General features: G+C 37.9%; 2 protein-coding genes across 2 annotated transcripts; both read right to left on the reverse strand.

The window, feature by feature from the left end:
* Window positions 1-1,338: 1,338 nt before the first annotated feature.
* On the reverse strand, window positions 1,339-8,188 carry rabggtb (Rab geranylgeranyltransferase subunit beta). The gene is made up of 9 exons (XM_023424520.2): window positions 8,078-8,188; window positions 7,605-7,712; window positions 7,219-7,416; window positions 6,174-6,279; window positions 5,806-5,858; window positions 5,604-5,714; window positions 5,115-5,240; window positions 4,427-4,576; window positions 1,339-3,512 (listed from the first exon to the last, which is right to left on the reverse strand). The coding sequence occupies exons 1-9, from the start codon at window positions 8,078-8,080 to the stop codon at window positions 3,372-3,374; spliced, it is 996 nt and encodes a 331-aa protein (XP_023280288.1). The 5' UTR covers window positions 8,081-8,188; the 3' UTR covers window positions 1,339-3,371.
* A 559-nt stretch (window positions 8,189-8,747) lies between these two features.
* On the reverse strand, window positions 8,748-17,883 carry acadm (acyl-CoA dehydrogenase medium chain). The gene is made up of 12 exons (XM_023424498.2): window positions 17,754-17,883; window positions 16,635-16,746; window positions 15,768-15,865; window positions 15,043-15,112; window positions 14,432-14,532; window positions 13,963-14,043; window positions 13,126-13,256; window positions 12,670-12,778; window positions 11,164-11,304; window positions 10,542-10,637; window positions 10,079-10,327; window positions 8,748-9,988 (listed from the first exon to the last, which is right to left on the reverse strand). Exons 1-12 carry the CDS (start codon window positions 17,766-17,768, stop codon window positions 9,917-9,919), a joined length of 1,275 nt encoding a protein of 424 aa, XP_023280266.1. The 5' UTR covers window positions 17,769-17,883; the 3' UTR covers window positions 8,748-9,916.
* Between the last annotated feature and the right edge of the window lie 124 nt (window positions 17,884-18,007).

Raw genomic sequence — 18,007 nt, forward strand, 5'->3', positions numbered from 1 at the left:
AAAAAAAGTAATATATATTGCTTGTGTGTCAGAATATTTCAGCTGAAACAATTAATTCGTTTTAAGAAATTTTTTAAAAGGCAAATATGCCCAAAATTCAATTGTTCCAGCTCCTGAAATGTAAATATTTGCATATTAAGTTTTTCTTGGTCTTCAATATATATAATTAGCCTAAACAACTCATGAAAATAAGAGCTTTAAATTTCATTTCCATCTCATTGTGGTTCCACATTTATACATATTTCAGTGACTTAAATGACATATATAATTAAATCTTTTGCTTTAGTATGATCAGTTTCTTACAAGGATATTTGCTTTTGACTGATCAATGGATTTTAAATGGTAAGGCTGCCATCTAGTGGTTCTCACTTGTTCTTTGAATCCAACGGTCGGTCTGCCTGTGCTACAAGTCTTGTATCTTTCTTTGTCAGAGGCTTTTGTTGGTTTATTCAGTGAAGGAAATTCTGGAAAGTAGCTTTCACCTCAACACTGCAGACCGCACTGCCCATCTCTGTGTAAGGGGCCCCTTTGTGTGTTTAAAAGTAGGGAGGGCCAATGGTTTAACAGAAGGGACTCATGCACTAACATGCCAGCCCTGCCACACTGGATACCAAAACGAAGAAGAGAGAGACACACTTCCTTCAGAGGAATGACAGTTCTCTGCACAGGACACCATTACTCCACTATATCTTCACATAAGAAATAGTTGTTTACCGCTGTATTAGTGTTTAAAATCTAATTTACAGAACGTTTAATCATCAAGTTGTTTAGTGTATAAAACTGCAATAAATGTCCACCATTGGGCATCTATACTATTGATGTCCTCAAATATCTTTTTTGTCCAAAAGCCCAAAATATTAAGTTTGCAATTAAATAAAACAAAAGATCTTCACACTGGAGAAGGGGAAACAAGCTTTTTTTGTATATTAGCTTCATAAATGATTCCAATGATTAAATCCATTATCAAAATTGTTGCATTAATTTTCTGTCAATTAATCAACCCATTGTTTCGGCTCTAATAGTGCCACACTTGAACTTGGCATTTTACTTCTGTACACAATTAAACGAAAGCTAACAAGCCAATTTAATTAGATTAAAACAACATATACAAGCAGGCAGATGCAGATAAAAAGCAATCACATCCACCATGTTAATCGACTAACTGGCTGCTGCCTTGATTACTTCTTGAAAAAAAAAAAAAACTAGATCCCTGATCTCAGTGGGAGTGAGCTGCTGATAAACAGAGCCCCATTTTTCTTTGCTTGATAACAGTTAATTCACACAGTGCTTGTTAAATACTCCAGAGTCTCTTAGTGCAGAAACGAACAGAATCACAGCTGAAGAGAAATCATACATTTATTGCCAACCGAGATAACAAATAATTTACATCTAGATGTGTATCAGTCAGCAGCTTTTTGGATCAGCGCCGCCCCCACAACACATAGATAAGACCTGGTAGTTGAACACGTGGTTTAGGACACAGTTAAGGTTTTAATTTATTATTAAGATTTTAAGAAATCTTTAATCAGAACAATTCATTAAGAATTGTAATTTAAATCCTATTACCACAATATAAGCTTTTGTTTAGGTAATGTCTTTGCTGTAATATTGCATAAATAAACAAATACATTTCTGTTTAGTTGTCCATCATTGGTAACATTTCACTCAACATTTATAAGTAGTACACAAATATTTAATAAATGGTTTATAACACTATAATGTAGTATTACTTAGCTTTAAGGACACTGTAAGTGCTTATTACAGTATAACTTCCCCCTGAAGACATTTTATATTTTCACAACTGTGTTGTACTACTGTCCTTTATTACCCTGTGGGCCTCCACTTACAGGTGCAAATTCATTAAGAAACACATATCTGCGCACCACTACATTACAGTGTTATATACCATGTATTAAATGTTTATATATGACTTAGAAATGCAAAATAAAAGTGTTGCCCAGTCATTCAAATTGGGGAAAATCTGAGAACTGACTGAGCTGTGTGATTTATTTACTCTCTGCTGGAACAGAAAACAGAAAAATATGTGCATTCAGTGAGACAACATGAGTGCAGCACAATGAAAATCAGGTATTCCTGAAAGAAAAATAACCTTAAAGTTAAATTTTCCAAAAAGCCATTTCACAGATTCTGTTCAGAATCATCTGAACATACGACTGGAAACATTTCTTCACACAGTGTGAGGGCAAACCTAACCCTCTGCCCACAGCTACATTACAATGCTGGACTGAGTAGCAAGGATTTAAATAAATAGCGCAGCTGAGACTGTGGATAAGATGTTAAATATACTTGGCAAGAGACAACGCCATGTGTTTTTGCTCTGGGTGTCTCCTTCCGCCAATGCTTGCCAAAATAATGGTCTCTGTATTGTTAAATTGAGGTTATTTTAATGCAGTAACATGAACAAAAACGTCCCGTGTTGCATCTCCAGTTGTGAGAGGTATTATTAGTAGTGTTGGTGTGACTGCTCTAGCGTAAACAGGATGAGGATAGTTCGCCCTTGTCATGCTCTCACTTTTCAACTATGGAAGTTATTTTATTTGAAACAGGTAAAGGCAGGAAAAGGCTCCAAAAAATGAAAAAAAAAAAGAGAAGTGGTGCCTTTAAACCAAATCACTAACAAACAGTCGAGTGTCTTATGAAATGATAAACTTAACTTTCACTTTTCAGCTGAATTTGGCTGATCTTCTCCCACACATAGTCCTTCTACGCTCTCAAGGTCAAATCTGTCAAGTAAAACTGAATATTCCTGTTATTCAAGTACCAAAGATGATAATAAAGCATAGTAGAACAAAAGGAGGAAGAAATCAGCACTTCTTCCTGTCTCTGGCCAGAAAAATAACAATAAAGTGAATAATAACTTCCTTGGCTAGTTGACAAGCTGAAAAGGTGATGAGAGCAAGAAAAAGATCAGAGAGAGACATTTCCAAACTGTTTCTTGTGCTAACAGTTTCGTTTTCCCTCAAACTGACGTATGTGAACAAAAGTAGAGGAATGTAGTTTCATGATTTCTGTGCTGTTTTAACGACAGTTACACTTCAAAACATCTTTTCCTCATTCCTTCAAAAACTGTCTAAACCATCTCTCAATCGAATCCAAGAAAACCAACTTGATAACATAACGAGTGGTTGAGGGTTTAAAGACAGAAAGGTTCAGAGGGAATGAACTGCACAACTGCATTACGCTTTTTGTCCTTAGTGAGCGGAGACTGACACCTGCATCTAAAATGTGTCTGTAGACTTCAGCTAACACTACGATGTGTGGTAATCCTCTCTCTGCTCCCAACATCCGGAGGTGGTAGTTGAGTGTGTGTATGTATGAATGTGGGATGTTGGGATGATGGTGTCGGGGGGCTAGCTGAGGAGGTCCGGCTGCAGTCCGATCCTCTGCAGGACGTCTTCCGGCATGCACAGTACGGGATTCACCGGCTTGATCTGTTCATCTCCGAGGAGAGAGAGACCTGCAACTCCAAACAGAGTGTGGAAAGGATCCACCTGTAGAGAGGAGGGACGGTTAACCAGAGATATATAAAAAAAAATAAAATAAAAAAAACAGAGTTGCATGTTGTCAACCACTACTGCGTTGTTATGATACGCTGTGAGAAAACATTGTGGCACAGGCTTTCAGGATGTAAAATGTCACAATCTGCATCTTATTAATGGGCTTAAATGGTGGGAAATGTGGAATGGAAGCAGCAGCCTGTTTTAAAAAAAAAAAAATGTAATTAGGAAAACTGGTGTACCGATAACTGGCTGGTTTCATATTCTCTAATGTGAATGTAAGCTTTTGTCTTTGTATTCTATCATAATAAACTGAAAACCTTCGGTTCTGGATGCTTGCTCTGACAAAACAAAATGAAAATTCAGACTTTTCATTATTTTTTTGGCATTTTTAGACCAAACTATTAATTGATTAATAGGGAAATATTGTGCCGATTAACCAGAGATGAAAATAAATAGTTGTTGCCCTGACGCCGTTTATGTAAATTAGGAAAAACAGATAAGGATGCTCTATTTTCTGCAGTTTTCTGCTGATGAAGTTTCAGTTTCATATTCAGTATAAAACTAAAAATACTGAGCCCTATCAAATGCATCAGCGCAGTATCTTCCAGACTTTTTAAAACTTATAAAATTTTTATCTAAACACTTTCATGCATTCCAGTACTGAGGCAGCTCCCTGTGTATCTACAGTAAGATAACTTTTATCTTCAGTGTATGAGACAGAGAGATAAAGGATAGGATCTGTGTGTACGGCTGAGGAAAACTAAGGAGGGCAGGGGAGGGTAAAAAAGGCTCAGGGTACAGAGAGATGACTACAGATAAAACAAGAGCCGTGATTTTCAGAAATGACAGGTTCTTCTTTCCATGGCAACACACGGATTTTAGTTGCGTTGTGTTTGACAGCTCACCATGTCTCCCGGTCTATCAGCAAAACCTCCCGTCTCCTCGTCCTGGCAGGCCAGGATAAACGTCCGCAGCTTGGACTTGTCGATCCAGTGAATCCTGCTGATGATTTTCAGCGACGCCAACACCCACCACGAGTAGCACACATCTGGAAGCTGAGTGGAGCAAAGAAAACGTAAGTAGCAGTTACAATATATTTTACAGTAGTTAGGTGTAACAATTCAAACCAAAATCATCTACAGATATTATTACCTATATGTGGCCTGCATTGTCTTTTTAATGCAGCTAAGGCACAGAGAGGAAAACAAAATATAAAACTCTGCAGCATTGATCAGGAGGGTGTGAAATGTGTAGTAAGGATTCCTCTGGTGTGTGTTTATGTTTCCTTGATACATTTTATTTATCTCACATGCAGTTATGTGTTCAATACTGTATGAGGAATAAAAAACATTAGAGCCAGAAGCAGTGAAATAATGTAAAGTGGTAGATGTATTTTATTTACAACTGTGATTGATTGAAATGAACAGACTCAATTTCCCCTGAGACTAGACACGTTTATGTTAAAACTCTCCCAACATGAAGAAAAATCTATTCCCAACGCTGGAGACTATGAACCATCAAAGCAGCAGAACTAAAACATTATACGCCGACAAGCTGGCGTCCGATTTCTCAGAACATCCGTCAAGCACAAACCTTCTCAGGTCGTCCATTCAGGCCCCCAGACGGCAGCTGCCTCTCGCAGAGCCACCAGCCCAGCAGGTCGGCGTTCACCTGGTGCAGCTGACCGGTGAGCGACAAGAAACCGGTGCAGCAGTAAATCTGACAGGCCGAAGGGAAAAGAACATTATTATTTGAGAAGGATTTTAATACATGACATCGCTCATGGGGGTGTAAATGTAATAGCAGCCACCTTCAAGAATCAGAACATTTCCTCCCGTTTCCATCAAGGACTGACAGCCTTTTAGCTGAGTCAGCCTCCCTCCTACGAGACCTGCCTGCAGCCTCACATTTGTGATGTGTGAATAATGACTTAAATGCCTGATGCTATGTGGAAACTTAACACCTGATTTATTACATTTTACTTCTAGTTTTAACTTGTTGCCTCTGTTTAAAAATGGTTGAACAAAAGTAAAACTCTCACAACATTTGTCTCGCTCTCTACGAGTACAGCAGTGGACTCACCTGACCAGCGTGAGACTCTGAACCGGGTCTGCAGCCAAAACCTCCATCAAAGTTCATACAGGATAAGACGAACTCTACAGCTTTGTCAACATTTATCTTGTCCATCTTACCCTTAGAAAGAACAGAGGAGCAAGAGACATCTTTATATTACTGTTGTGGATGTGCTTTATGATAAAAACCTGTGCAAAGGTCGTACACATACCAGTAATGCAAGTGTGGCAACAGCACAGAAGGAAAACCTTGTGTCTATTTCTCCTGTAGACAAAGACAGAGACAAAAAAACTGTCACTATATGAAACATTGTAGTATTTTATATTATATTTAAAGCAAACTATAATATACATAAAGGACAACTCCTATACTTTCTTTACTGAGATTTCAGCTGTAAGTCCTTAGTTATATATTTGAATAAACATATTTGAAAAGATGCGCGTTCTCAATTTGGATATAAAGTGTGCGCTTACGCTGCCAATTATGTCATCTACTGTACTAACATTGTTGTTACTTTTTTGTCCATTTAAGGAGAAAATGTTATTTGAGAAAACATAAATCAGAATAAACCCTCCTCACCCCATTTGTCTCCTGCAAATGAGCCGTCTTCCTGCTGCAGCCCTTTGACGTATTCCACCACTTTGTCCACATCAATCGCGTCTACATTGTCATATAAGCACAAGATCTGGGGAGGGTTTTTTTTTTTTTTTTTTTAAATACTGTAATTAATAAAAGTGAAAAAGCAGTAAAGAAAACACACAAGGTTTACAGAGCAATCCGGTTAATTTACAAACCTGATACTAACAGAAGAGGTAAATAAAAACATCACTTTAATCATAAAGATCCTTCAGGAGAAAAAAAAAATCCTTTTAAAAACCACAGACAATGAGGCAGCTCAAGAGAGAGACATAAATGGTATAATCACTGAAATTACTAGAAAATGTCAGTGCGGAGATTCTAACATTGTGCTGCATCTAGCAGATAATTATCTAATTGATTAATGCACTAATCATTGTAGCTCTGTTCAGGTGGAATGAAAATAAAAATTAATGGCACCTCACTGATTTTAAAGTTCTGTCATTCAGGATTAAAATCAATGAAACTATATTTCTGCTTTCTCCGCTCTGCTTATTTGATTAATCGTAAAGAACATGACATCTCATCAAATTCAAATCACAGATAAGTATTGTCTTTTTCGTTGGCAACAATTCCATCCGGAGATTTCACAATTAGTCCATTGACAGAAAATATATCAGCAACTATTTTGACGATCAATTAATTGTTTATGGTTATTTCAACACAGAATTCCAGCTTCTCCAATGTGTATATATTTTGTTTTCCTCAGTATTCTGTGATAGTATTTTTGAGTTTTGTACTGTGAAAACTAGATGTCACATTAGGCTTTTGGAATCTGTGATGTGATTTCTCAATAAATTTTATGACATTGTATATACTTTATAGACTAGCACCTACTAAACTTAATGAGTGAAGAAGCCACAGATGAATTGATGAAAACAATTGTTAGTTGCAGCCCTAGTTCCAACCTCTCACAGTATGAAAGTTGCTGAGAAAACAAGAATAAATAGTAATCTGTCAAAGTTAATGTTGACAGTTGCGGAGTCACCTGGACAGCGCTAAGGGTGTAGAGCAGGTGGGGATCGTGTCCGATGCTGGCGCTGATACCTCCGCACTCATGTTGACAGGATTTGATGAAGTCTATGATCTCCTCACGGTTCATGCGGGGCAGCTGGCTCATCAGGTCCATCACTGTCAGCCCCCAGTAGATACCGCTCATCCTCAGGTACTCAGACAGCGTGTACTCCTAGACAAACACAAAGAAACAATATTGTTCATTGCAGCCGTACTTGTGAGTATTTATTCATATCTTGCACATCTAATAACTGTTATGATCTTCGTTTTTAGTTGACTTATTTGTGTGAAAATATATGAAATGTAAGTGGTCAGAGTGTCCAGAGTAGATATTAATATAAAAAATAAAAAAACACTCACATAGTCATCTTTTTTGGAGCCGTAGGCAGCGATGTAGTCTGCATGTTTGTCCAACAACAGTGAGCTGGGAGCGTCAGGCTTAATGATGACATCTTTCACTTGGGTACCCTGACATGAAACACACATACACAAAACAGTGAAAACAGACCACAATTTCAAACTGACCTAGTTACACTTTGATAAACTGATAACCCCATCCTTTCACTATGAAAACCTGACACTGAATAAATTCATATTATGCGTCTAACTGACTGAATGAAATGAATATTGGTTGTTGACAGGCTGTGCTATCGGCAAGCAACATGCTAACACTGATGCTAGTTACATTTTAGCCATTTTACTTGCAGCTTTCACACATTTGCGGTTAAATTTGGACAGTGTGGAGACAAGCGAACCTTCAAACCCACTTCCGCTATAATGTTATCTTAAAATAAACTTACTATCAAATAAATTTACAACAATATGCTGGTTACCATTCTGAAAATTGTCGCATGATAGTTTCTTCGTCGCTTCCTCCTCTTTCTTCTTCTTCTTCTTCTTCTTAAATGGCGGTTGGAACGAGGTGCATTACCGCCACCTTCTGCTTCGTGTGTGGACAAGAGTATCAATTCTTCTTCGATGTTTTATGGAAGTTGGCATCACGATGCTGCATTACTGCCACCTACAGTTTTATTCTCCCTCACTGTCCAATCATTTGAAATCTGTCTCTCCAGTCCAGTCATCCTTACAAAACAAAATCACCATTTCCTTACTTGAAAGAGTGTGTGTTTTTTCTCTCCTATAAAATTTTGCTATTAGCAATCAGGTTTCTCACATTTCACTGAGAATTTGAATTATTAGTATTATCAACCCACACATGTTGTCTCTTGACTGTATCCTGAGTTCATGGTTTACTTCTTAAACCCATCACAATGGTCCAAATGGTGCTCTGCAGCTTTCACAATTATCTGAATCCTGTCACTTTTAAATTTGATCTCACCAATTTCTTCTTCTCTATCCATGCATTCTTCATACAATTACAAAGGTTGCTAGTTGGTTATGGTTTTCTTGGTTCATCCAACTTCAAAATGAAATCAGAGAACACATTTTTTATTTCCACTATTAATTTCCACAAAAAGAAAGGAACAAAAACACCATGATCACTTCTAGATTGAAAGGAATAATTTAATAAATGGATGATGTACAAACTGAAAAGCTTCAGGTGAATTTATCATTATGTCATGAATGATGTCAATCAGTAATGCTACAGTGACACCTGAACCACAGCCTACATATTACATCCATTCTCTACATTTGTGGAGATTCTCCATGGTTATGTGTAAAGCTGATGCCTCTATATTTCATATCGGTGCTATTGTTATATTGAACTGCAACAGTTGAGGATTACTTGCTTAATCAGGCAGATAACCATTTTCTGACAACATGCAGTTTTACAGTTGTTAAATCATTAGGCACATTCCTATGTCTGACACATTCTTTTACAGATCAAGATAAAACTGTTTTTACTGTTTGAGAAAAGAGCATTACATCCATTGTCTGAAGAATCATTTTGTTGATTTAATATTTTGAATGAGTGCAGAAAGTCAGCCAAACACTACAACTATGTCATTATCTGGCAGGATGTCTGGACATCAGCATCATCATCATCATCATCATCATCATCTTTGCTATTATCTTTGATTTTACTGTCAATCAGAATGGAGAAAAAGAACAAAATCAACACTATATTCAAGTGTTGCAACACTGAAAGCCAGGCTGAACCTGCTCCTCCTCCCCATCTCACCCCACCAGATACAAACAACTTCACAGTTAAACATATGATGGACAGCTGGCAAACAGTGTACCAGGCGAATGTTAAATAAATACAGGATTTTACTGTAATGCCCTGGAATTAACAACATACCCTGGCTGATAGCAAACGCAGTGGAGTTTGTGTTTGGCTGCCATTGTTAACAACCTGTAGGGGACTTTATTTCCATGTGATATATTTACAAGTGGGAGATAATCACCTGAATGCAAATACCAGGTTAACAGGACATGGTCATGTGATATTTAGTGACTTAATGACACCTGATAGCTCCATTAAACAGTAAACTGAATGAATTATGGCATTATTTAGAAGGCTGTGTAGACTGCTGTCGGTTCAGGGCCTGGATCAGTCTGAAGAAGCAAGGCAGGATGAAATGGCATTAAGGCAAACAACATTTTGCTCTATATCCTGAGTTTAAGCAACCAGATCTATTTCCAGTAACACGTATATATGTTTAGAAAAGTTACAACAAACTGCATTTGAATGAGGTCAAGTCAGGAGTTCATTTCTTGTATCTTCCCAGATGTTCTCGGGAAATAATGAGTCTTTGGATTTGAGCAGTTCCCTCGTAGATCTGAAAAAGGAAAGAAAAATTTAAGAAAATTAGGTTTTGCCATGTAACACCTCCACTAGCAGTCATTAGGTACACAACTTCATCACCCACCTGGTAGATCTTGGCGTCTCTCATCAGTTTCTCGACTGGGTAATCGCTGTTGAACCCGTTGCCTCCAAACACCTGAACAGCGTCAGTGGCCACCTGATTGGCGACGTCTCCGGCGAAGGCCTTTGCGATGGATGCGTAGTAGGTGTTTCTGCGGCCCTGGTCCACTTCCCAGGCTGACCGCTGGTACGCCATCCTGGCCAGCTCCACCTTCATCGCCATCTCAGCCAGAAGGAACGAGACGGCCTGGTGCTGTGAAAGAGGAGGAGACAGAGGGGCCTGTTGATCCTGCACTCATCTTTGACAACTCAGGTGTGCACTGTTAAAAGTGCAGTTGTCATGACAGATACAGTAGCATTTCAGAGTAAATTCTGTAAGTCAAAATGGGATGTGTTAGCTTATGACTGCCAGTGATGTGGTTTTCTGCAGGTGACTCATAAGAACATGAAGATCTGTGAGAACAAACCTCAGCGATAACTTTGCCGAAGGTCTTCCTCTCCAGTGCGTAATTGGTAGCTTCATCAAGTGCTCTCTGTGCCAGGCCTGTTGCTCCTGCTGCCACCTGAAATGTATTAATTACATTAGTAAACATGATAGACACAAATCAGCAGTGACAAATCGAATTACACATGAGTTTTGTGTTTTTTCCACACACAGTTTTTTATTAGTATGTGGATAATTTGTTTCATACTTTGAGCTGTGATCTGTGGAAGCTGCAATTCTTAGCTGTTTGACAGATTTTTTTCTGCTTCTTAATGACGTCAGAGACACCCCAAACTCGTTTTCAGTTGTTTTCAATTTATTTCCTTTTTGGCAGCAAAACACACCAAACCAGTCTCCGGACTCTCCTGCAGGTTAAACTGGTCAAATGAAACCCTTTGAGGAATGACTTTCAGAGACTCACTATAAACAGACTTGAAAACACTCACTTGCCTGACAACATTCATAAGACTCATAATAGTCCTCGATTATAAGACAACCCCCACTTTTTCAAACCTTTTGAATTGCCAGAACAAAACTATCAATCACCAACAATTTCCTGTTTGGACCGATGTTCAGTCCAATTCAGTAACAGTTAAAAGACTTACCGGTGGCCTTGTGTTGTCAAAGGCACCCATGGCAATTTTGAAGCCAGCTCCCTCTGCGATCAGGACGTTCTCTTTCGGTATCCTCACATCCTCAAAGGTGATGCCTCTGGTATCGGAGCACCTCTGGCCCATGTTCAGCTCCTACGAGCACAGAACAAACACATGGTGTGCATGTCACAGTCAATGACAAATTATGGGACTGTATCATCCTGGTTGGATAACATGTTTCCCTATAAATCTATATAATAACCATTTATACAGCACTTATCTATAGGTATATAATGCAGTTCACAGGGAGACAAATAGTCTCAGATTACAGGGACAGTGTGGTGGTTTCTAGCTCTAAATCATATGGCTGCTGCACTGCAAGTTTAAAAAAAAGAAACAGGAAACCCCCAAATCATAAATTTGTAGCTTTAAAATGTGTTGATGTAGGTGGAGCTGAATCGTGTACATTTGGTGTTTTCACCAGAGCTTATCCCAAGAGACAGAAAAAAGGATATGTGTGAGCAGTGTGAATTTCAGCATAACTGAGACATATAAACATAAAGAGAGCCGGGAAGTGTTTTGTTCAGGAGGCAGAGCTGATGCTTATCTTGTAGGAAGTTTTTGAAGTTGTAATTGTGAAAGAGCAGTGAAATTTTTACCTACATTTATCTTAACCATCACGGCTGTTGGAAGACACATTATCAGTGAACCGCTTGTCTGCATCATTATCTTGTCCCTTTCTCTCAGTGAAATATGAAGCTTTTTGTAGACTTTGGGTCAATCTTTTGTGCCAATGCTCAAGTTACTGTCAGTCCTCAGAACAAGAAAACTAAACATAGCCCATACTGTCGTGGCATCTGGGCTTCTGCAAGAAAAATTATTTTATAAACCTTGATTTGTAGTCTCTTTTTTTTATGTTTCCAATCCTGAATCAAGTTTTGTGTAACTAAGAGCTCTCAAAGATTACAAAAAAGAAATAGCCAAAAATAGCCCATCATATTCAAATCAATACTAAAGAGTACCATTTTCTTCAAACTGATGTGGGTATAAAAACTGCAAGACATGTATGTATCATGTATCATGGATCCACTTCAGAACAGCCGGGGGTTTGTTCCCAGCAGGTTCATCAAGTTTATCTAGATAAACAAGGAACATTTTTTTTTTCCCGTTTTTCTTTACGTCAGTCCTTGTAAACATATCCGATAGCCTTTCCTGGTTTTAGTCAGCAAATGTAACCTGAAAACATCATCAACCTGCTTCATAGAACAGGCCCCAGGGATATTTAATTTACATGCACGTCACCGTCCTTTGAATTGTTACCTTTCATGTGCAGTAGTGTTGAAAACCCACAGTTTCTGTCATAGTCGACACGGGCTTCTCGGATTGTAATTTCTCTTACAAAACTAAATTTCCCCTTTGATACAATGTTTTAAACCTCCAAGAAAAATAACTATATTATATACAAAACCAGACCATGTGTTAGAGTGAAAAAAATGTATATATACAGCCTCATCTTACCTTCCTTCCAATTTGAATTCCTGGACTGTCAGCCTCCACAACGAAGCCAGTAAAAGCCTTGCTGGTTGGACATTTGGGGTCTGCGTTAGTGCGAGCCAGGAGGAAGTACCTAGGAATATGAAAGACAAACAGTCAAATAACAGACACCTTTTTGTATTAACTACCTTCAAGGATATAAATATATACAAGTGCATGCAGATGTTTGGACACCCTTGGACAAATGAGATATTCTGCTGATCTTTACAAATGAAAAGAATTTAATACAAATCCTGCAGCAAACAGACATTAAAAAACGAGCCTCTCTTTAAATATTAATGCTCTGTTATTTTTTATTTCATCAACTTAAAAATGCAAAAAAAAAAATCAATCTGTAATTGTGGGATGTGCAAAAGTATTAGTTTTAGCTGAGTGTGTATATTCTTCGTGGACAACAACGGCATATTAGGGATTACATACCAGTTTGCTTTTCCACCATTTGTGATCCACATCTTCTGCCCATTAACAACATACTCATCACCCACTTTCTCAGCTCGGGTCTTGATGCTGGCCACGTCAGAGCCCGCCCCCGGCTCCGTGACACAGTACGCCTGCCGAAAAACAAACCACACAGGAGTTAACACCGTCTGACCTGACGGAAGACAGCGCAGTACCTTTCTGCTGGAGTCAGGACACACTAGCAAAGCAGTACTATATAAAGAAGCCATTTGTTGCTGTTAAGTCTAGAAAGTTAATTCTAGACAGAGTGCTTGGTGGAGGCGTGGGGTATGGGCCAGGAAAGAACCCATTAAATCTTGGGGCACATCCAAATCGTTTAGTGGAGCCTCCAAGATGCTTAAAGATTTTTTTTTAATTTGAGATCATTTGTACACACAAGTTATTGTGTGCAGCAAGATCATATTTTTGGGAGAACTTCAGCGGCTTTGCTCTTGGTTTTTTGTGGGACAATTTACAACTTCATATTTCTCATTAGGGGAGGATGAACTGACATAAACCCCAACATGAGTAGGTGTAATCAGGCTGACATACGCCTGAAAACACTTCTGTGGCTATGTGGAGCCTTTAATCTATGAAAAATGAAGTCAAAGTAACTAGTAACTGCAGCAGGTAAATAAATGTAGAAGAGTATAATATTAAGTAGGATTGTTACTATAGTAAAGCAGAAATATCTGAAAATTGTACTTAAGTACAGACCCGTGTGTTTTATCACTGTACACTACAAACGTGTGACATCACTGGATACAGGAGAGTACTTGTTTAAAATACATGATGATCTTCTTAAAATGAAATACTTACACACATAAGAGGCTCCTCAGTCATCCTTCCCAGGTATTTCTTCTTCTGTGCATCATTGCCAGCCAAAATAACAGGCATTTGCTGTGTGGGAGAAACAGATGTACCTTAATTACCTCCCAACACTAGGTTTAAAATCAATACTTCTACTGTTATCAGTAGTCCTGGTGGATATGATGTAATAACATACTCTCATCTGTACTTCTTTATTATTGTGTAATAAAAAGGGAGTACATTTAGAAAGCAATTATATCTTATTTATATTTTTGTGTGTAAAAGCACCAAAGTCACTATTTAAACTCAACAAGGAAAACAAGAAGAATATAGAATCAGTCTCTATCACTCATTCATCAGGTCCTCTGTCATCTTCCCTCTTGTTGCCCTTGTAGTGAATTCCTTAAAAAACACTTTTTTTGTGATTTGAATGAACTAACTCTTTAAAAACTTGAGGAGTTGATAAACAACAACTTACTCCCAGAGAATTAGCTTCTATAGCAGTCTGTACTCCGGTGCAGCCGTAAGCCAACTCTTCTGTGATGAGGCAGTTGTCGAAGATGGACAAGCCCATTCCACCTGAATACAAAAAGAGATGAACATAAAAGGGAAACTCGCAGCGTTTTAAAATTGAAATCCACAAACTTGCCTGAAGAAACCATTTCCGCTGATCTCATTAAAAAATGAACACGCTCAATATGTAGGTCTAATAGCCTGTATCATACACTGAAGAATGTGCATGTTATGCTCTTATTTTATTTTGTTTATTTGTTGTTGTTTTTGTTTGTTTTATTTATTCTTCTTTATTATTCTATTTTGATTTATCTATAAAAAATGTATTTATTTTTATTTATCTTTTTTTGTTACCTGATATCCTATATGTGTGAAGTATTTTGTTCTTTGTCTGTTCAAATTCAATTCAATACATATTTACTAAGTGTGGCTATTGTTTAGGTCATCTTCTACAAAGTAAACTGGTACGAGAGAAGATGTGTCAGAATGTGTGGGGCCTGCCGCAGTGGGGGAACCCAGCAAAAACAGTACAAAATATGGCAGGTAATTTTGAACCAGTCAAGAAAGGTAACATACCGTATTCCTGTGGAATGTGACCGTTCATCAGACCAAGCTCCCATGCTTTTTTGATGATGGGGAAAGGATACTGTAAAATGACACAACATTAAGGAGTTATAGTCATGCTTATTAAATAAAAAATAAAAAATTGAGGTCAAATGTGATGAATAACTTCATTAATCCCAGGGGGAATTCACATAATGCAGCAGGCAGGCTGAGGTGTAGAAAAACAGATTATTTTTTCAAAGAAATTAATAAATATTAAAATAATTTAAGTGCCAGCATTAAAAAGGTATATGCGATATACCTTAGCCAAAATACCTTACACTATTTATGTGAATTATTTAAATATTTGTGCTAGGGCAGCAACTAAGGATCATTTTCATTGTCAGTTAATCTGGATATTATTTCTTTGATTAATCATTTAGTTCATAAATTTTGAAGAAAAAGTGAAGAAATGCTTCAGACCAAAGTGATGTCTTCTGCTTGCTTCTATATTCTGTGTCATTTTATTACTCTGAAAAATAGTAAATTATCTAATTTGTGAGGCGGAAACTAGAGAATATTGCACATCCCATCATAAGGCCACTGAAAAAGTTCAGGCATGTGCAGAAAGGAAAAGGTATAGTGTGACATTTAAATTTTGCAGCCTTCATGACAAAACTATCATGTCACTGTATTAAATCTTACAAACAAATTGTAAGTATTCTCTATATCACACTGCAGCCCGAGGCTATACTCACTTCACCACTCCTGTCATAAGTGGGTGCAGCAGGGATGATCTCTTCACGTGCAAACCTCCTCGCCAGCTGTTGGAACTCCTTCTGCTGTTCCGTCAGCTCTGTGTGCCAAAGCAGAAGATCATTCTTACGATCATTTACAAATGTCCGATTTTTTCCACAGTCATTTATATTTCTCAGTGTAGACTGTAATATTTCATGTTTATACCATCTTTTTGTCACCTACAGCCTACTGTAACTTCTCATAAACTGAACCTTATCATTAGGTCAAGCAGGAAAACACACTTGTATCCTGCATACCATACCGGTGTTACATAACCTCAGGTGTCTATAGACTGTTAGAATAAAACCAAAGACAAATAGTTTGAGGAATTGGAGGGATTTAAGTGTTGATTGAATAAATGACATGAATGAATTAAACAGGCTGTAATGTAGTCCTGGGTTGATAAATAACTGAGGTATGCATTTATGGGTTAATGAAAAACAGAGGGAGTTTTACTCTACAAAGACTGTAACTTTGGAAGATACTTGATTTTCTAACTCAGACCCCTGAAGCCTCATATTAGCTTCTGCTACGACCCCCGTAGTTGTCTGGTACTGCTGCTCTCTCTCCCTCCAGGTGTTGTGCCTCCTCCAGTGACGACTTAATTTTTTTTCCCCCAGAATGAGTACTGTGCATTTTGATCTCAATCACTTATATTGGAGTTGCTTTAGGAAGGGGTTTCTTCTCAGCAAGTATGAACAAGAGGAACAGTTACAGTGACCTCTAACACTCTGAATATAAGGGCATGCAAGTATTGCTTTTTTAGACAAATATAAAAATGTGAATATATCCATTACAATTATGTAAAAGTTTAACCTCCTACTCACCAAACGAGAAGCCAAGGGATGACGAGTGGCCGCTGGAAGATGCCGTATGGTTGACTGCAGTAGCAGTGGAGCTCTGCAGCCGGATCCCAGACCGCACACTAGCTCTGATCACCTGTTTGAGTGCATGGAAGGGGATATCAGCAACACATCATTTAGTTAATCTTAAATAGGTCACCTCCAAAATTTGTACTGTTTCAACTAACAAGTTGGTACAGTTGCAGACATTATCTGCCTCCCATATATTACCATTAAATTAATCGAGTCACAGAGCCAAGCATCTGTTTTTCTGAGAAATAAACATGTTGTGATGTCTGAAAAAAGACATTTAAAAACCAGCAGTTTTTAAGTGAAGGTAATTCTAGATCCAACAAAGGCTTCAAACCATGACACCAAACACTATCTGCTATACAATAAAATGATTTTTAAGCGTTTCTTAAGCTGCAACTATTTCCTATACAGCAATCAAGGAAATTACATAATTTATGGCCTTGCTCTTTTTGTACAACACACATACAAAATAAATAAATGCAATACTGAGTATGCAAATATAGAAATAATTTAAAGTAACATTTGTATAGACAAATACAAAAATACCCTTTTCTATGTTTGGTTAATTAAGCAAAGACTAACGCTAAGGGGCCACTTAACTAGGTAACTGCTTTTTAGTCATTTAGACAAAATGAGACCAGTTGTAGATTTAAAAAAAGACTATACTTTAATTAATCCAGAGAAAAAGAAACAGTTTCAGATTTGTAACACTATTATTCAATGTGTGAAAACAGGCCAAAATCGACCAGGTCCAGATTTAAAAACCACTACACCTTGACTTTACAAATGTAGACTAGATAATACGCGAGAAGCTACACTCTGAGCTGAATGTTATTGTGTAATATAAATAGGAGACGTTATAACACAGCGTCTCATAATGTGTTAAGAGCGTTTTAACCGCTGCGGCTTTTTGCTAGCTGCCGTTAGCTTGTGACGTAGCTATCAAACTGTTCACTGTAAAAGAGAAACTGTAGGTCAGGATGACAACTAACTGCAGCGGGCGAGCGATCTCCCATTTACTAAATCCACATAAAGTCACTTTTGGGTTAAAGCTAATATACGATAACGTACCTTGTTGAGCAGCATTGTTTTGACTCGTCGTGTAGACAGTATAAACTGGACCACTACCTTTGTCCTACATCTAAAGGAGCGTTGTGTCAGCCAATCACAGCAGCAGGATTTGATCACGTGTCAGTTCTCGGGTATGTAAAATGACTTTTGACCCAGTTTCTTACCTAACCTAACCTCTACGACGTTTTACAAATGCAGAAGTGTATTCAGTATTAAATTACTTGTACTAATGCAGATACTACTGCCTCAGCTAA

This window comes from Seriola lalandi, unplaced genomic scaffold (genome assembly GCF_002814215.2).
Source record: "Seriola lalandi dorsalis isolate HSWRI2012SDOR001 ecotype SW California unplaced genomic scaffold, Sedor1 jcf7180002054736, whole genome shotgun sequence".
Classification (NCBI taxonomy): Eukaryota; Metazoa; Chordata; class Actinopteri; order Carangiformes; family Carangidae; genus Seriola; species Seriola lalandi.